Source organism: Notechis scutatus, chromosome 9 (genome assembly GCF_049901735.1).
Source record: "Notechis scutatus isolate UNSWTSFEM ecotype Mainland chromosome 9, rNotScu1.2, whole genome shotgun sequence".
Taxonomy (NCBI): Eukaryota; Metazoa; Chordata; class Lepidosauria; order Squamata; family Elapidae; genus Notechis; species Notechis scutatus.
Window position 1 is genome coordinate 926,638 of NC_142017.1, and position 19,868 is coordinate 946,505.

Here is a 19,868-nt window from a genome sequence, read left to right on the forward strand (position 1 = left end):
ACCCTGGCCAGCGCAGGTCCAAAGATGGCATCCAACCACCCATGGTTGGCTGGGAAAGCCCCAGGATCCAAGGTTTCTCTCGGAGGAAGGCCGAGGTGTAGACAGAAGGTAAGGAGGGAGGGAGGGAGGGAGGGAGGGAGGAGGGAGAGAGAGAGAGAGAGAGAGAGAGAGAGAGAGAGAGAGAGAGAGTGATGATGCCCCTGCGTAGTTAAGGAAGGTCGGCCTTTATTTCTTCCTCCCAAATAATCGCTTCCTCCCCTCCACAGGCTGCACCTGGAGCCTCACAGGAGGAGGCTGTGCTGAAGCGTGAAAAAGGACAGACCGCAATTGGCAATTTACGGAGGAGGGTTATTAGCCGTCCCTGGGCTGAGATTACATTCCTCTAATGAAGGCCCTTTTAGAGCACCATAAAAATCGAGCAGGTCCCGTGCAGTTGGGGGAGGGGGATTCTTCGGAAAAAGAGAATGAGGGAAAGAAGAACAGAAATGGGGGAGGGGGAGAAAAGTCGTGGAGAAACACACACACCCCCAGGACACAGAATGAATGCGCAAAAGCAGCAGCGTCCCCTAGGGGCCCAGACACACACACACACACACAGGGCCAGGGGCCACAGCGGTTGATGCCAAGTGAGAAACGGAGCCCAAGCCCCTGGGGGGGCTCCTCTGCTGCTCTGCGAGGCCTTTGGGGCGGGGTCCTTGGCCAGGAAGCAGCAGCTGGAAAAGGACCCGCCAACGTCTCCAGCTAGCCGGGAAGGGAGGGTCTTGCTGAGGGACCCTGGAAGCTTAGCGAGAAATACATTCAGGGACAGAAATGAGAATGTTAATTTAATGTGGATTTTTAAAAAGCCAGAGTTGCGCAGGAGGTGCATGGAAAAGGGGGCGGGGGGAGATGACCTGAATGGACGTGACTTCCGTTTTGAGCGGCTTGTCTCCCGACACGCACAATCCCGCATTGGATTCCTTGGCTCCGCAGGTGCGCTTGGGGGGATTCCTCCTTCCTCAGAGGGGAGGGAAGGGTCGGGCCCACGTTTCCCCATCTTTGGTAAGGGAGGATCAGGAGGGGGGAGGCTCCTGTGCTGGGATGGTGTTCGTGGCCTTCCTGCACTCTGGCTGAGCCAAGGGAGGCCGTGGCTTCTGTCCACCTCCCGCAGGGCCACAGGCCACGCCAGGACCTCTTCCCCATCCGCCAGCAGACCTCGTGTTCCTGGTAGGCCAGCGCAGGAGCAGCGGAGCAGCGGAGCAAGGCCTCCCCTGCCGCTAATGAGCCCAGGCCCTGTTCGGTCTTCCGGGTGACGAGCTGAAGGCAAGCCAACCCCCAAGGATCAGGGTCCGGCTTTGAAGGGAAGGGCGTCCAGTCCGGCTCTTCGGCCACAGAGACCCGCGTTCCATCGGGCAGAGGCAGAGGCGCTTTCACAAGGTGCTGTAGAATTGTTTGAGCAGCTGCTTCTTATCCACCTTCCCCATCTGGTTGCGGGGAATTTCCTCCACCAGGAGCAGCTCAGAAGGGATGGTGTAAGAGGGCATGGTCTCCCTGGGCACAGGAGGGCCCCTCAATTAGCAAAGAGGCTGCAGACAAGTCCCCCCTCCTCCCTCCAGTGCCGCCTCAGGAAGAACGATGGCGTCCCTCCCCGGCTTCTGCTTCTGGCGCACCAACTTACCTGGCCCATTTCTTGAGGGTCTGGAGAGACAATTCCTGGCTCTTGTGGAGTTCTACCACTGCGCTGACCTTCTGACCCCAGACAAGGTCTGGGGCACCGATCACGGCAACATCTGCGGGAAAAGAGAAGGGAGGACAAGTGCGTTGGGAAAAGGACGGGAGTTCCTCTTACCTACCAGCCACCCTGGACTCGCGAGTGAAGACGGACCCTGTCATTCAATCAGTTGACTCAGCTAATCTTAGGAACCGGGGGAAGAGGGCTGGAGCTGATGTCATTGGCCCTAACTCATTCAGGCACTTTTATGCATCTGTCCAGTCTTTGTTTAATTTTACAATCTTTTAAAGTGGCTCCTTCGTGGCATTTGAAAGAGATCACTTCACCCTTCTGCCTTGGAGAATGGGCCCGGTAGAAAGGAAAAAACAGATTTTGCAGCTTCTTGGTAAAATGCCATGTACATAATTAGCCGTCCATTGATCAGCCTCAAAATGTGACAGCACCTGCAATGCTGGGGTGGGCCAGCAGGTGGCGCTCCACTTCCAGGGCGCTGATCTTGTAACCTCCACTCTTGATGATGTCCACCGAGGTGCGTCCCCTGATCCAGTAGCTGCCTTCCTGATACACAGCGGTGTCCCCTGGGGAAAGGAGAGAAGCGGGGGGGGGGGTGATGGGCACAGCTTCTGGGGATGGGGCCCAGGAACAGAACCAGGGTGCCAGAGCTGAGAGGCCCTCCCAGCTGGCCTCAATCCTGCACTGACGCCAACTACGCCCACCCCCCCCCCGAAGGGCTTTCGGTGCCCCCTTCAAAGGGCAGCCTCTGCCTCGGCTGCCCCCTCCTCCTTTGGGCACACTTCCGTCCTCCTCCAGCCCAGCCCGCTTGGCTCTTTGGACCGGGGGAGGGGGGGGGCTTGGGTGTAATCAGAGGGAGGGGCTTCAATCCCAGCTAAGGCACTTCCCTGCAGGTATGGCGGGTCACACAGAACGATGGAGTGCAATCCACACAGCTGCTGCCCTTCAGGGAAAGGGGAATTGGGGTGCCCATCGCTTGAGGGGCCGAGAAGGCCACGAGGAGGCCAGGGCAGTGAGCCGCTTCCCCCACCCCTCCACCAGCCACAAAATCGCTCTCCCCTCCCAAGCACCATCCTTGGTGGGCTCCTGCTGAGATGGAGGCTGGACCCTCTCCCCGGTTTGAAGGACCAACGGTGGCCTTCAAGCACCAGGACCTCTCCTCCCTTGGACAAGGGCGTTTTCCCTGGCGGGACATTCCTCTCACCCCCAGAGAGGAAGGTTCTGGCATGGAAGCTCCTCTCTGAAGCAAGCCATAGCTGCAGCAACTCTTGGGGCACCATTGGAGGGATGGGCAAGGATTGGGGAAAGACAAAGAGCTGGCAGGGAGCAGCTGGTGAAGCTGGCCAAGGGTGCTACTTAATGGGTGCAGGACACAGCCTTAAAAACCTCCGTGGCATCAAGTGGGAGCCAAGGAGCACATGGACCCCTTTAATCCAACCTTTCCTGGGTGACCAACAACGGGCACGGAAGAGGGCATCGCTCAGTCTCCTTGGAGCTCCAGGAGGAAATATTTTTCGGATCTTTTTCCTGCCAAATCTGACCCAGGAAATTATCCCCGCCATCCGCTGGCCAAGTTCCCCAAACCCCACCGAGCGAAGGCTGCCGGATAAATGGCTCTCGCTCCAAAGGGAGATTTTGACTGGTGGAAAAGAGGCGCCGGAGGGGCGAAGTTAGGGGGTGGGGAAGGATGGTAAACAATTAGAGGGAAGGAGATTAATGAGGGGTGGGGGGAAGGGCTGTCCCCACTGCAGTCGGGCGAAAGGTAGAGCTGAGGTTGGTGATGTGTTATGGACAGCAACCTCCCCACACGAGAACTGCACCGAAAGCTCCCCATCTGCTCGCATAGATCACACACTTCATTCCAGTTTATTAGCTGGAATAAATCATAAATATTTCATTATACATCAACGGTGCTCGACTCCGAGAAGGCGTAATCTATCACCCCCAATGCTCCCCGTGACCCGCCATCGCGCATTAAGCTTTCCAGTCTATTAAACAAGATTGATACAGCACACTGGATGGACTGGGGGAATGTGTTTATAACACACCCGGGGGGGGGGGGGGGACTGGGGCAGATAATGGTCTCAAGGAAAGGGAGGTTCAGTTGCTCGCTAAGGTCAAGGAGACAGTGGGGGAGGGGCAGGTACCGCCAGAGGGGAGTTCATCTCGTCCAGACCCCCCCTGTTCCAGACGCCCCAGAGCCCTTGTGGGTCACCAAAGGTTGTAGGGTAGGGCTGTTCCTACCACCCACCAGTCTCACGGCATCTCCGGACCAGCAAGAGGATGCCACGGGGTACAAACCTGGGTGACCTCCCTGCCCAAAAGGTTTTGGCCTAAGCCAGAGACCTTGCAGAAAAGAGACCAAGTGCCTCCGCCTGAGCTCCTTCGTCATTCGGGAGAGCCTCCAGTTTAGCCAACGTGCTTGGGGGGTCCCTCACTTCTTGGGTTAAAGGAGGCAGAGACGCCTTCCTGCCCCCCGCTCCCCCACGAGAAGCTTCTGACTTGGCTCCCTACACTTGGAATACAAACACCGAGGCGAAACGCCAAGTTTTCGCCTTTCAGGGCCAGCTGGCATAGTGGTTAGGAGCGCTGGAGCAAAGCCAGGGGGCTGCAAGTGTCAGTCTTGCCGCGGATACCCAAAGCAGCCGGGCGACTCTGGGACCAGGTTTTTCTTTTCTCTCCCGGGAAGGAGGAGACGTTGGTCAACCACTTCCCCAAAACATGCCAAAAACAGCAGGGACTTTTTCCTGCCCTTGCCAAGAATGAGGCTGGAGGATCCGTCTCTCTTGGGGAGGGTGTGAGATGGGATCCAAATGCAGTAAAATAAAAGAACGCGTGGAGAGGAGGAGGGACAAGAGAGAGAAGCCCGAAGGTTCCCACCTCACACTCGCAGCCCTGCTCCCTTTTCCAAATTCCAGACCCCGGCAAGTGATGCGGAGTCTCAGGCCAAAAGACTAGACCTTGTTCATCAATTCATCAGGGTTTTTTAAAAATACTAATCAGACCTTTTAGGATCCACTATTTCCCCCGGTTGCTTTAAATCAGGGGCCCCCAAACTTGGCAACTTTTAAGACTGGTGGACTTCAACTCCCAGAATTCCCCAGCCAGCATAGATGGGAGTTGAAGTCCACCAGTCTTAAAGTTGCCAAGTTTGGGGACCCCCGATTTAAATCTTCCTCCAAGATCCACGGGCTCCTTCCTCTCCTTGGCTCTGCAGCCCACCTGGCCGCTCCCTTGACCCCCCGGCTCTTCCGAGGCTGGGGGGGGGCAGGTGGAGAAGAGCAGAGGGCCAGAGTCATGGCTCCGTCTGCTGGACCAGGCTGGGGGGGTGTCGGCTGAGAGCAGGGAGGGGAGCAGATGGAGGGATGCTCTGGGGAGACCCTCCCCCAAAGGGTCTCGCAAGAGGGAGGCCGCCCAGCCACTCATTTTCTGGGACTCTCGCATATTACATTGAAATCCAGCATTCCCACTAATTAGTGCTCAAAATGGCTAACTGTAAAGTACGGATAAAATAATGACGTAATTAAGGCACATAGAAAAGACTCAACGGCAGCCGATTCTGACAGTAAGTCATCTTAGCAGCGAACAAAAGGGGTCTTCCTCGCTGAGATGGAGCCAGCCCGGCCCCCTCTTGGGGGGGTGGCTGTCTCAGAGAAAGGGGAGGCAGCCCCAAGTCTTGGCAACAACGAGGGGACACGAAAGGGGACAAGAGGGGGGTGAATAAGCAGGAGCCCCTGGCAGCCCCAGGAACTGAAGTCCGAAAGCCCAACCGGGGCCACTTTAAGGCCTGTGGACTTGAACGGCCGGAGTTCCCCACACAGCCACGGGAGTTGAAGTCCACAAGTATTCAATTAGCCAAGGTTGGACACCTCTGCGGTGCAGTATTTTTAAAGAGGACTCGTGATGGGAGGGTGGGGAGTGGGAGGTAACCGGGATTCCCCCCACCACCACCAGCCCTGGACTAATATTCATATCCTCCGTTGGGTTCGCTCACCTGCCCTGACATTTAGGCATAACCTCAGGTGAGCTGTTGTGGTGACAACATCCCACAACAGAGCCTGGACAAGCAAGCAGGCCAAAATGTCCAGCACCCCCACCCCATGGGTCCACGAAAGCCGAGGTGGCGAGGAAGCCGTGGTGCTGTGGCCACACCTGGAAAACAAAAGAAAGGGGGGGAAGAGGCAAAGGTGCGGAGACCCCCAGAAGTATTTCCAGGCGGCCCAGCTGGGGGAAAGGAGCAGCCCACCTCATCCTGAAAGGTTAAAGGGCCAAGGCCTTCTTGCTGCAGGCTGCTCGCCTGAGGGAAGAGCCAACAGCTTGTCCCAACTGCTCTCCTCTCCCAGGAGTAAGTGGGAGACCCACCTGAAGCCACCTGAGCTGCTGCAGGCTCAGGCCTCTGGCCAGGGGGATCTGTGGCCCCCCAGTGCCTCTCCCAGCCTCGGAAGAGCCCCAGAGAGCAAGAGCGCAGAGAAGTGAGGGGAGGGTCATTAAAAATGGGGGCTCTCTCCCCCTCTCCCCCCCCCCCATTAGCATTTAAGTATTTATAGCCAGTGCTGCAGATGGCGAAAAGGGAATGGCATGGAAAAGAGCCTGCTGTGCCTCTCGGCAGCTTGAGAAGCCGAATCCTGGCTGTAAGTAATTGGAATAACCAAGATGCTGGAGTTACACACACACACACACACACACACACACATTCAGAGGCCCCCTCCTCTCCCTCACCGCGCCTCTCGCCTCTCCTTCCTTCGAAGAACAGCTCTGGGATCAATTACACACCAGGCAAAAGCCTGCCACAGCCCCCCGCCCCCTTTCCCAGGAGGGGGCACCTTCTTGGGGATCTTCTGAAGACGATGATCAAATAATCCACCGAGGCGGCAACAGGAGGAGGTCTGGGGGCTTTGGCAGTGGCCACCGCAGTGGGGAGGCTTGTCTGGGGAGGGTCTCTAGGCAAGGGGGCTGCCCGCCTCCCCTCTTTCCCCTCCTGCTCCCTCGCTGGGAGTCAATATGCTCCCAGAGCCCCCCCAGGGAGGGTCTTCTGGAGAGTAGAGGCCGCCCCTCCCTGGAGGTTATCATCTGGCCAGGGTTACACAGGGGGAGGAAGAGGGAATCGGGAGGCTTGGAGATCCAGCTATTTCAAAAGGAGAACGTGGCTTCACCAGCTCCCAGGGCAAACCATCCCGTGGAATGAAAGGGGAAGGAGGCCTTCGAGGTCTCGGGGGGGCGTCTGAGAAACCAAGGCCTCCCTTCCTGGGGGATGGATGGGTGGTTGGGTGGAAAGGAAGCTGGGGTGAAGGTGACTGCAAGGGACTACCTGCCACTGGCCTTCCCCACCGGCCTCACCCCGTTTTTCACACACACACACACACACACACACACACACACACACACACACACAAAAGAGGGAGCTCTGCAGCTGACCAGAGGCCCACCTCGGACCCCGGTGGGGTGGGGGGCGTTTGGTGTGCGCATTCAGGGTGGGACAACAGAATGGAAGGTAGGAAGAGACAGATCCGATGTCCCAAAACGCAGCTGGTCTTCCTTGGGGTTTTTTTTCTCCCCTTGGAAACATTTCGCTTCTAACCCCAAAAAAGCCTTCTGCAGACTAAAGGAGCTTCTTGGATGAGAAGGGGAGGATTTTCAAAGGGTAAAAACCAAGGAAGACCAGCTGCCTTTGGGGCAACCCTGACCGGCAGGACGGAGGATTTCTGCTCAGGCAAATCCCGCTGTTCCCAAGGCCTCCGCTGGGATGACGCCTCTCTTGGGTTGGGCTCACCCTGCTAGTAAGTGGCAGGAGAACATCATTAAGCAATAATTTTAAAGAACAAAAATAGTATTAATCAAATTTACAGCTGGGAGAGAGGCTGTAAACAAACAAGGGGGGAAAAATGCATGCTCGGATTTTAATGAGACCCGTTTCTATTTATAACTGGCTCTGAACAGGCAGGAGCCATTTCCCTCTCAGGTGTGAACACCCACAAAGGGAAACAAATGCCCGCCTCAAAGGGGGGAAACACCTGCTCCGCTCCCGAGACGGGGAAGGTGCCAGGGAAAGCTACTGCCAACTCTCAGCGAGGGCGCCACACCGATCCGTCTGCGTAACTCCTGTGCAGCGGCTGGCATCCACGGGTAGGCCGGGGCTGGCAAAGGGAGCCTCGCTAAGCTAAGAAGAAGAGACCGCAAGTCCCATCGGGCGTCCGCAACAAAGTCAGCAGGAAGGATGTGCCCAGGGCACCCGAGTCCACATGGATTCAACAGGCCCACCTGGGCCTTTCGCGGAAGGGATCCTGGGGATCCCCGAGCCCCCCGGGGAAAAGCTGAGGCAGCCTTCAGGCAGTTGTGGCCCCTCCGGAGCCCCCCCGGGCTGCCAGTTATTTCAATTTGCCTGGCCCGATTCCCTTCACGGACTTCCCACAGTGGAAGGCTGAATGCTGCCCCCTTTCCAGGGCCCTGGGAGCGCTGGCTGTTCTCCTGACGGGCTTTCTAAGTGGCGCTGCAGCCCTTGAGCATCACAGAGAGGGGATGACCCTCCAGGGACCCAGGAGAAGCCCCTGTTAAAGAAGCACTGAGCGGCTTCTTAACCTCCTGCTGGAAAGTCCGCTTTACGGTTGGCCCGGTCCCTGGAGACTTATCAATCGGTGCACCTCCCACACTGCACACACGCTGGGAGGCAACTGCAGGCTCCCTGAGCGGCTGCACCTTCCAGGGAGGGCAGGAGGGGGCACCGGCCTCTGGGGAGTTTAGGGCTTCTGAAAGCAACGGGATCCAAAGGCTAAGAAGCAGGACTTGGCTGCTCTCTCAAAAGGGTGACGCCGGCAGCCCCCGTGCTCTGCGGCGTTGGGGAAGAAAGGAGCCATTTAAAGCCCCCGTCAAGCAAGTTAAATAACTCGACTTTCTTAATGACATATTAATCAAAGCGCATTGATTCCTGAATCAGATTCTGTTGCCAACGGAGCCTTTGATCTTCCCAGTCCCGACGCAGAGGCATTAGGGGAGTTTTATTCTGACAGATACAATATAGCAATCAATAAAATCTTATTATATGGAGCTGATATACATGGATTTGCTCCGAGGATTTATGCGCCACTTTCAGAGCCGGTACTATTTCATGCCTCTGCTTCAACCTGTAATTGAAAATAAATCTCTCAAAACACTCCCAGGTTCTGCTCCCCGGACGCGTGAGCAGCGGGAATTGGCGTCGGCCTTTCCACGGGGGGATTGTAGCCCTGTCACCTTGCTTCTCCGGCCACTTAGCCAGCGTTTCCTTGCTGAGAATTCCTTGGCTCGGCAGGCAAGTCACAGGGACGGCTGGGGGGAAGCCCACCCCCCGGGCTGAATCAGTCACACCCACCACCCTGAGTCCCGAAAGGACCCCAAAGCCACCAATGCCGATTCCTCTAAAGAGGGACGGGAGGCGGCTGTTTCCTGCACTGTTTCTTAGCAGCCTGCCGTTGTTTGTAACTTGGCTCACTTGCCTGAGTAACCCGGGACTATCTGTCCTGAATGCCTGCGGGTGATTCCTGCTGGTGCATCACCAGATCGTGCTGGTGCCCTTGTTTTACTATAATTTAAGATCTGAGCAGGGTGTGGGATTCCCCAGCCCAGAAGCACCCCAAACACCCCTAGGCTCTCTTGGACCGGCTCTTCTTCGTGCAGATGCAAAGCAGTTTGGTTTCTCCCCTTGAAAACTCTCCCATCCGACCAATCTGGGTACAGGGATGCCATGACACCCCACACCACCCACCCTCATTCGAAGGCTGGGGCACCGGGGGACGGACGACGACACACCTGAGGTTGTTTTCTGCAGCCACAGCAGAGCTCCCTCAATACAGGCCCTTGCTGAGGCTCCGATCATTTGCATTCGTTCAGGAATGCCGGGCGGGTAATTAACTCATTCAGATGCAGCCTTTGAAACTGACTGAGTAGCATCATTTGGCTGCTGCTCATAAAAATACATTCAGAAGTAGGAATTTCCCTGAGACACCTGACTGCACACGGCCAGTACAAAATTCTCTAGAGAACCTCGCTCAAGAATTTTTGTTTTGTTTTTTTAAGGGAGAACAAGAAAGGCTGGCTGGTATAGCCCCGACTGAGCCTAGGAGCAGCCTTACTCAACTGGTAGAGCTCCCAGGGGCCACGAGATGGTAGGGACACGTCAGAATTTCCTCCGTTTCCTTTCTGCCATCTAGAGGCTCTGTTGGGGATTGCAATGCAGAAGCTGACAAAGTGGGACTCAGAGATTCCAAGGTCTCACTTGGATGCCGAAGGCTGAAACAAGAAGGTCCAAACATCCAGGCCTGAGTGGGAGGCGAAGGCTGGTCCATCCATCTCATGTTGATTATATCTTCCAGTGCATGGGAAACAGTGCATGTTTCTTCTTACTTTCTCCTTTGCAATAAGCAGCGCATCGAGCTCGCTTGAGTCACTGAAGCTTCTGTGGTCAGTGAATGTGGGCTGAGTTTCCGGACAGCAGAGACCAACTGCCCTGCCCCGTGAGACCGGACAGCCTGGCAGCCCTGCATCTTGCGGAAATGGCCTGGTCTCAGAGACGGACGGGGACGGGAGGGAGGAGGGGGCAGAGAAAGACACGGGGGATCCATGGGCAGAGGAGGCCCAACTGTGCAGCCTGTGATTGGCATTTCCCTCTTAGGTCAAGGGAAGGCATCACTTGCGAAGGACAGCTCTTTGGCTCATTTTTCAGAGGATTCCCCCCCCCAAAAAAAAAACAAAAACAAAAAACCCAACAACCCCAGAGGAAGAAAAATGTTGGGGGTGGTACTGAGGAGAGCAATCAAAATGCCGGTTCTCTCCCTTCCTTCCATTGAGAGGAGGGGCCCTTTTTCGTCCCCTCCCCCGCCCCACTCCTAACTCAGAAGTGAAAGCGAAAGGGTTAAGTTTAATTTATACTGATTTCCATTTAATATCCTTCTCTCCCTTAGGAGCCAGCAGCTGTGAGCTGATTGTAGTTTCTCATTATGCCGCCTGTATCACTAATGGTCTGTGACAAAGGCATGCCATCTTCCAGGCCTTACCCCCCGAGAGCCAATTAAACACATATACTCCTTTCCTGTTTGTGCCACATTACAACGAAATTAAACTGAATTTCAAAATCATTTTCTCCTAAAGACATCTCTTTATAATAATTAATGCATGCTATTCCTTTGCATCTGAAATATTTATCAGGAGGATCAACTCTGAAAAAATACATTAAAAAAAACAACAACCCGAGACTGCCTGTAAATCGGAGTCGCCTGCCACCCTCACTTGCTCTTCAGCAGAACCTGCTCAGCTGCAGCTATTTTTAAGTTATTAGTACCACTAATGATAATATCAAAATGAGTAAATACAAGTAAAAAGTCGCCAGAGAGACCAACTGCAGGCCAGCTTAAGCGGGGCGGAGGCGAGACAGCAGGTGGCCACTGAGGATTTCAGCACATTCCCGCACACCCTCTGATCAGTGTCCTTATCCCCTGGGACTGACGGATGGGAAGACCCATCGGACGGTTATCGCGGAGGCCAATCCGAACCGGGAACATTGACCGCTGCTGCGTGGACTCCCTGGGCCAGCTGGGGCCGTTCCGGCAGAGGCTGCACCGAGAGGAATCCCCCCTCCACCCAGGGCGGCTGATGGACAGGAACAGAATCCATCAGGCACCCAAGCGCCGCCACTGCCACTCGCAAGATTAATGACACCCGGGCTGAACAAAGGGAGGACACTGCGACCCTCCCCGTTAATTCCAGCAGCCCCTCCATGGTTGGGAGGAAGGCCAAGAGGAAGTCGGGGTCAACAGCTGGAGGCTAACAGGTCGTGGGCCATCCCAAGGCCCCTGGACTCTTTCTCCCCGTGGGGCTGAAGACACGAAAGCAGTTGGCGGGTATGATTAATCTGTGGAATGACTTCCCCCCAGAGGCTGTGGGTGTTTAAGAAGAGGCTGGAGAGGCATTTGTCCAAAACGGCATAGGGTCTCCTGCTTGAGCTAGGGGGCTGGACTAGAAGACCTCCCAGGTCCCTTCCAACCCGGTTATCCTGAAGCAAGGCCTGCTCTGCTTTCCCACTGTGGCCCTTCAGAAGCCCTGGAGGAGCAGAGCCTGCCCTCCAAGCCCAGCAGCAGGCGCCAAGAGACCCATCCTCACGGTCGTAACTTGAAGCACTGGGAGCCCCTCTCTCTTGCACAACGGGGCTTCCTGTTTCGTAAAGTCAGCCGTCCCCAACCTTTCTAGCTTGGCAGCCCAGCGCCGGGGGAGGGGGCAGCTGTGAGTGGCGTGCGCATGCACCCCTCCATCTGTGCAAGTGGCGTGTGCCCGCCCTCTGTTTACGCAAGTGGCGCTTAGCCCCTGCCGCTCGCGCAGCCCCATTTCAAACAGGGCCACAGCCCGGTGGTTAGGGGCCCCTGAGCTAAGTCCCCACTGCTGAAGTACGGCAGCAACTTTCACGCTTGGCCAAGGTGGTGCAAAGCACCTCCTCTTTCTCTGCCCCGAAATGCGCTGGTCCCAGGCTCCTTGGGCGACCCCGGAGCCTTCCGTGTGGTGAGAAGGACGCCAGGGCATAAAGGGCTGCACCCCGAGGCCTCCTTCTAGGGACTCAACCTTCTGAGCGCATTACCGCCTGGTGGCTGGAACTGGAGCAAATGAGGCGCTCAGTAGGGCTCCTGCCTTAAGTGAACAATGAGTAGGAATCAGGCTGTTGTGACAGAATCACTGAAACACTCAAATTGGTTAAAAGGGGTCAAGTGTTATTTGCATACTAGGAACACCAGCCACACAACCATTTATCAGAACTGCAAGCAACAGCTCCGTGCTCTTCCTGAGTTGCGGCCAACTGCAAATCCAGCCTATTTCCGCCCCCTTGAGCCACAAACCAACATGTGGGGCTGCTTCTTCTTTGGCCCTCAGCAGCCCTATAAATACCTGGGTCAGTCCAACAGCACGTCCAATTGAATAATGCCTCAGGTGGGGGATCAGACAGACGGGGGTTTCCATCCCCTTTTCACTCAGTGTATCTCAACCGTGGCCCCTTGAAGATGTGTGGGCTTCACCTCCCAGAAGCTGCCTGGGGAATTCTGGGAGAGGAAGTCCACACATCTTCAACCTGGCGAGGTTCACAAACGTTTTGTGTTTAACTAGACCCAGAACCTGAGATCCTTCTCCCCAGCAAAGTACCTGTCTTGAACCAGCCATCGGAAGTAAAGGCGTCCTTGGTCTCCACAGGTCTGTTCCAATATTCCCGGAACACTGAGGGTCCTTTCACAAAGAGCTCCCCTTCTTTGGCATCGAAGCCTGGAGTCACCTGTGGAAACAGAACAGTCACCTGCCCAGTCAGCCCCAGGGGTCCTTGAATCCCACCCACCCCCAGTAATGGTCCTGGACGCATAGCAACCCTGAAGACGCCTCTGGCCTGCCAAGGTAGGCAGCTTTCCAGATATCTGCCTTCTGTGATGGGGCCTGGAAGAACCAAGGGGAAAGGGGCACCTGTTTGGCCAGAGAGAGAGAGAGAGAGAGAGACTCCGGGCAGATCTGGACTTCTCGGCATGACAGCGAGGGTCAGGCTCCTGTTTTGCCCCTCAGAGCTTAATGCCAACTGCTGTCCGCCAAGGAAGAGGCTGACCAGGTAACCTGGCTCTTCCCCACCTCCTGCTGAAAATCCGGGCCAAGGGCCCCAGCAGCCCTGAAAAGGTGCAGCCAGGTAGGTGGGAAGAGTGCTTCTGTTCCATCCTGCATCCATGAAGAAGCTGGGTGACCTTGTTGCCTCTGCTGGAGTGCTGGCACAAGCTCAGTGCTTCCCCAGCCTATCTGGAGAACAGCCCCCTGGCAGCAGCCACCGCCACCCCCTTGTACGGGTTCAAGGCCACATTGCTGCCTTGCAGTCAGTAAAACACACAGGCAGAGAGAGAAGAGATAATCGGGATGTTATTGTAAGAGGCTTTCGTCCCCTTGTAGCTGCGCTCCCTTGGATACTTTGCATGCACAGGGATGGGGTGGGAGAGCAGAGGGGGGTACAGCTAATATTGGTGGGCAGTGGCAAACCAGCACACAGGGCTGTTTCCTAAGTCTGAAGCCTGCCCCCCTTTTTCCCAGCCAGGGCTGGCTCTGCAGCCGTCTTGCTTGCTCTCCTTCTTCCAAATCTCCAAGGTGCCCTTTCGTTGATGCACCGGATCTAACTTACAAGCAGCTGCTGAAAGCATCAGATGGCTAATTGCATAGATATCCTATTCTCCAAATGCCATATTTTAATGCACATTTTAGCTGCTTTAATGCGTTCGAGCAACTTTAACACCAAGGCACGGCTCGTGCCCTGGAAGGCTGGCCTTTGATAGCTTTCTGGTGCAAAACAGATCCGGCAAGTTGAGCTCGCTAGGCCAGACGGTGCACCAGATAAGATTACATTTGCCGTGTGTGGAAATAAAAAAAGGTTATAATGAATTCTCCGAAGGGAGAAATCCAGCTGATTACAAAATGGTTATTTTCAATGCTTCCATTTTTTTTAACCTCTCTATTAGCAGGCAGTCTTGGGGGGGGGGGGGCTATAGAGGGAGGGGAGAGCCAGCCCCTCCTGACACAGCCTCCCCTCCCAAGGCCCAGGGGCTCAAGAGTTCTCTTACAGGTAATTTCTAATCATTCCCAAGAATCACGGAGGGCTAAAATCCAGCCCCCACCCTGCCCCAGGTGTAAGGGCTACGTCCTCAGCCAAGACACACAACACTGTCCCCCAACCCAGCAATCAATCGTTTATTTAATAAATGCATACGGCCACCCATCCCATAAACATGCCTCTGGGTGTTTTGACCATTAGAACCAGAATTGAAACAGCATAAAACAACCCCATTTTTTTTTTAAAAAAAAAACAACGATACTTAGAATGGCTGTTAGAAAAGCTCCTCCCAGATGAAACTAGGGATGAACTAGAGCAGGGGTCCCCGACTTGGCAACTTTAAGACTTGTGGACTTCAACTCCCAGAATTCTCCAGCCAGCATAACTGGGAGTTGAAGTCCACAAGTCTTAAAGTTGCCAAGTTTGGAGGCCTCTGAACTGGAGGCTTCCTCCTCCCAATTTAAGGGGGAGTTTATCAAGGGCAGCAGCCGGACCCTGATGTGTGTGTGTGGGGCAAGTGAAGGGCTCCCCCCTAAGATCCACAGGGGCTACGTGAGGGGCTGTGGCCCCCCCTTCAGGTGGCCCAGTGAAGCCTGGACAGTTTTTGTGGCCGTCCACACGCTCCGCCTAAAGGAAGCCCCACGTAGGAACGTTAATCTGGCCAGAGGGAGCTCGTTGTAAACACCGCAGCTGTTCCCTCCACCATCACCAGCACAAAGGAAGAGCCATAAAATTTAATTTTTCAAGACACGCTTCCACAGAGGCGTTTTCCTCCCACGACCACCATCCCTGCCGCCTGGCACTGGTTAAAAATGCAAAGGGTTTGCGCTGCTGGTTTATATTTGCAATTAAATAATTACCTGAATCAAGATACTTAAGGAATACTAGGAAGTTTCCTCTTGGCAGAGAAGAGGTTGGGGGGGTGGGTGGGATTTAAGCAGGGGGAAAAAAACACCCCATCACTTCTGCTCGTTCTATCTGCATAAATGGGTTGTTTTATTAATCCACCTTCTGAACAAAAATCAGAAATCTGAATAGACAATTTTTAATCAGAGAGAGAGGGGGGAAACCACAGACAGTCGGGGGTTCTTAATTGGTGCCCCCTCCTGGCTCACCCTGCCAGATGACATTGGTCACACCCCATTCTCTGAGTTAGAGTCTATCCACACCCACCAGCAAGCCCCCCCCCTTTCATACTATCAGCTTACTATCAGTTTTAAGATTGAGCAGCAAAAGAGAGAGAGAGAGAGAGACTCAGCCCTGCTTGCATACGGTTCATCCATAGCGAGACGAAGAATTTTATCTCCTGCACCCCAAAAGTCCAAAGGCTGCTGAAATGCTCCTGCGTGCAGAGATGGGGGGTGTCAAGGTAAGGCATTCAGCACACAAGATGCAGCCATGGCCACTAACACTGGGGGTGTGTGTGTGTGTGTGTGTCAAAGGTCAGCCTCTTGGAGAAGGCAGGCGGTCAACGGTCAGCTGGAGAGAGGCCCTTCTGAAGAGAAGTCCCACCTGCCACAAAGAAATGGGGAGGATTCTGGGCAAGCTATTATGCAGGACGTCCTGTTTCTGTTCCTTCTACCTGCTTTCCTGTTTTGTTTTGTTTTTTAACTATCCCTTTTCGCTCAGCCTACTGAGTTCCTTAAGCTGCTTCTCTGGGAGGGCTGATGCCTGCAAGCTTCAACTGTCTCTTAAGGGGGGCAGAAATGGGCTTTTGAGAAGACAGCTTGTGGCTTCATCCCACGAGCTCTTCTTGGCCAGCTCTCCTGCCAGCCTCCTGCCCAGGCCAGGTGACTTGGCCTGCCTTGACCACAGGAGACAATCAACTAGCCAGATTTTCACGGGCCAATCTAAGAAATCCAGAAAGCCTTTCCAGGAAGTTGTTCTTGTTCCGCCCCCCACCCCCCCACCCAAAAAAAAAACCCAGATGCATTTTCTCCCCTTTCCTTTCCTCTCCCAAAACACACAATTCTTTTTGTCTAGATAATTGCCCACTGCCCGTTGCAGCCACTTTTCCGTGACAGCAAAGAGCCCCTCGTGCCGCCAAACATCAGCAACCAGGCATCAGGTAGCAATAAACTTTTTAATCGCTGTCTATTGCTGGGAGTAAAGTGCTCAGCAGCACACTGCCCATCTCCTAGGCAACCGGGTCCCACAGACCCTCTTGTAATTAAAAATTCCCCCCTCAGCTCCCTTTCCAAGCGAGCAGCATTATCTCTGCTCCAAGCTGTGTGTCCTGCAGCAGGACTGCAGAAGGCGACTGGGAAGCTGCATCTGCCCCCCCCCACAACTAGAGAGGAGGCCAATTTGGGGCTCCTTGGGGAGACTACGAGGAGAAGGAGCAAGAGGAGGAGGAGGAGGAGGGCAAAAGTCACCCCAGCCCAGCCCAGGCTGTAATCTGCAAAAGCCACATTTCGCATCTGGTGTTGCAATGGCGACTTTTCATAAAGGAGGCTGGGAATAATACAATCAGCTCACTTTTCATTTTGGAAGGCTTCGCATTTTGAAATGAAAGGAGAAGCGCACAAGGGAAGGACGGCAGGTTTCAAAAATGGGATTCAGTTTGCAAATCTCTGCAAATCTCTACGTTTCCTGTTTACATGGGGGATGCACCAGAAATCAATTCTTATGACTAAACCATCTTTTTTCCCAAAACACATGAAGAATCCCAAAATAAATATTTCTCCTTGTTATGGAAGGTGACAAATATGCAGTTTACAAAAAGAAACCACCTCAACATTTACATGTGGCAAGCTGGAGGGATAGAAATCGATCAGAAATTCTGGAGGTTACACTTGAAGCACTATTCAGTTTTAAAGAGCTGATTGATTTTCCCAGGCTTTTCTTGAAGCAGAGAGACCGGAACACTCGTGTTCATTCAGCCTTCCTTCCTTCCTTCCTTCCTTCCTTCCTTCCCTTCCTTCCTTCCTTCCTTCCTTCCTTCCTTCCTTCCTCCTCCCTCCCCTCCCCTCCCTCCCCTCCCCTCCCCTCCCCTCCCCCTGTCTAATCAGGTCTGGGTCTTTTAGCATTTCCTCGATCAGGCAAGAGCCAACGTTGCCACCTGCAGTGACATTCTACATTTTAAAATAGTTAAGCTGCTTACAACCTCTGACCAGGCCTTCTGGAGGCAGTAGGATGTACCAACAAAGCCTCAGAGGAGAACCTCAAAGAAAGCCAACATGATTTTGCTATACCTTCATGATTTCTGAAATGGCTGTATGGAAATGTATCTTAGGCCAGCTCAATTCAATTCTGGTGTTGCTAGCTTAGTCTAGGACACTGGAGAGGGGGTGCTAAACACAGGTGTTCCTTTGCTACCTGACTTCCCACCTTCCAGCTGCAGGTTGAATCTTGTAAATCGCACTGAGGAACTTTGGAAACAAAGGCTAAATAGTTCAGAGCATAACCAATCATTACTTTTGGAGGCAGATTGTATTTTAACAGGGGTTGAGATAATATAAACTTTTAATTATGATTGTATATTTTGAAGAAATGTTATCCTTTATATGAAACACGCATATAAAGTTAAGATGATCATCCAAAATCTTTTTTTCCAGGTTCATTGAGCAACCGTGTGCCTTCTCTGTAGCAGCACCGAAGCTCAGAAGTGGCCGCTGAGGCTTCCTTCCACATCAAAACTATTTTATTCTTTCACCCTGCCAGCTAGCAATAATACCGTAATCTCTATTGCTACTGTAATCTTCCCTTATTTCTGCTGGCTGAATAATGTTTGATTGTTTGCTTTCAGTCAAATGTGGACCTTATTATTATTATTATTATGAATAATTTTATTCCAGGATGTAAGCTGCCTTGAAGACCTGCAAACTGAAAAGCTCCGTTTAAAGTGTTGACGATTTATGCAGTGAAGATTAAGACCGTTTTGCCCCCAGCTGGCAGAGAGCGAGGAAGTAGGAGCAAATGCTGCCTCTGAGGTGTGTGTGTGTGTGTGTGTGTGTGTGTGTCCAGGCCCTTCTTACAACTCAAATGACCCAGGAAAGCAGGGAGCGTCTCCCTGCTCCATAAGGGGATTCCTGGGCCCTGTTCAGACATGCCTCCCTGGGCAGGAAGTGGGGAAGTCCCCTGGAAAAGGGGCATCAGCTGGATCATTGGATCAGCGCCTGGCAAGGCAGCAGGGGCATTCATGGGCCAGCCAAGGGTGACCAACGGGCAGCCTCCATGGCCAACGCGACTCGCAGGAAGAAACAGAGCAGAGTGCCAAGAGTTACGGAAAACCAGAGCAGAAGGAGCCTTGGTGAGGAGGCACCTGGGCCTTTTTGGTGTAGAGCAAGACATGGTGAAGATTTCCAGGAGAGCAAAGTGGGGTCCGCTCTATCTTGGGGACCTGAACTGGACAGACTCAAAATGGAGCTGGGTGTGTGTGTGTGTGTGTGTGTTGTGTCTTCCACACACAAAGCGTGTCTGGTTCAGCTCATTTCTTCCCCCTCAGCTGCAAGATGGGGTCAACATGGCAAACAGCAAGGAAGCCCCCACTGGCCCTCAAGGCCTCGTTGATCCCCCCCAGGCCCACTGAATTACCGTTGTGCCCATCTCGTCCCCTTCAGCGTGGATGCAGAACGCAGAATCATCCTTGGTCCAGCTTCCAGTGGCCACGCGCACCTTAACTCCGGGCAGCGGAGTCCCGACCGATCCTGGAGAAGGGAAAAGGGGGAGAAAGGGAAAGCTGATGAGAAGAGCCCAACAGGAAACGAGCCCTGGGAGTCGCCCAGCAGGTGAGAGGGACTGAGTCCCAGGTCGTTTGCTCAAACACACCCGGAGGAAAGGTTCCACCCTGGCCCTCTGGACTGCCTTGTGCCAATTAGCCGCCGATTAGATGCCCTCCCCAGCCCCCAGCCCCCCGAGGACACCGCTGGGCTTCGACCCCGATTCCTCCAACGCCAATTATAAAGGGGGAACGAGGGGGCGAGACTTCTTGCAGAACATTTATGGCCAGGTTGCAAGGGTGGTTGGTGCTCCAGTGGCAGCTCAGCAACTTAACTTTGCTCCCCTTATGGCAAAGGGGCGAGAACCCCCTCCACGAGGCTGCCATTCCCCGGGAGGAAACAGCCGGTCTTTAGTTGTCTCCTTCCGTTTCTGGGCTACCCAAAGAGACACCTCCATAAAGGAAGCTTCACAGCGAGCCGCCTGATGGCTTCCCTCCTCCACCCCTCCAAGTGACAAGGCTTTGTAAGGGGAGGTCTCTGAAAAGCTGGGAAATGCAGACAATGTTAATTATAGTGATACCAGGATGGCAGGGCAATTAAAAGTCTTTGTGTGAAGACAATACCTCTCGCTTTGGGGGCCCAAGTGACATTTAAAAATTAAGTCTGCCTGGGTAACGGAGGGTCCAATCCGGCTCCTGGGCGAGGCAAGCGGAGATAGGGGAGGGGAGCCAAGGGGAGTCAAAAGCACATCCAGAGTTAAAGAAATCATTTGAAGCAGCCTTCGGGTGTCTTTTTTACTTCTGGCATTTAACCAGGGAACCAGGAAGAAAGCGCTGGCCCTGCGAGGGAAGGGCTCTTGGACCTTTGTCAAGCTGGCTCTCCACCACCATCCCGAGACAGG

General features: G+C 54.1%; 1 protein-coding gene across 3 annotated transcripts in view; it reads right to left on the reverse strand.

The window, feature by feature from the left end:
• Positions 1-809: 809 nt before the first annotated feature.
• The window catches only part of ACSF3 (acyl-CoA synthetase family member 3), a 30,720-nt gene continuing 11,661 nt past the window's right edge, over positions 810-19,868 (reverse strand). The window contains exons 6-10 of one of the 3 annotated variants that reach the window (XM_087971357.1): positions 18,843-18,955; positions 12,878-13,004; positions 2,155-2,289; positions 1,658-1,769; positions 810-1,530 (exon numbers count right to left, since the gene is read on the reverse strand). In XM_087971357.1, coding sequence (XP_087827483.1) covers positions 1,410-1,530; positions 1,658-1,769; positions 2,155-2,289; positions 12,878-13,004; positions 18,843-18,955 — 608 coding nt within the window. In that variant the 3' untranslated portion in view covers positions 810-1,409. Of the gene's footprint in view, positions 1,531-1,657; positions 1,770-2,154; positions 2,290-2,333; positions 3,363-12,877; positions 13,005-18,842; positions 18,956-19,868 lie in introns of those variants that run through there. The other 2 variants (XM_087971359.1, XM_087971358.1) reach the window with 2 other exon arrangements.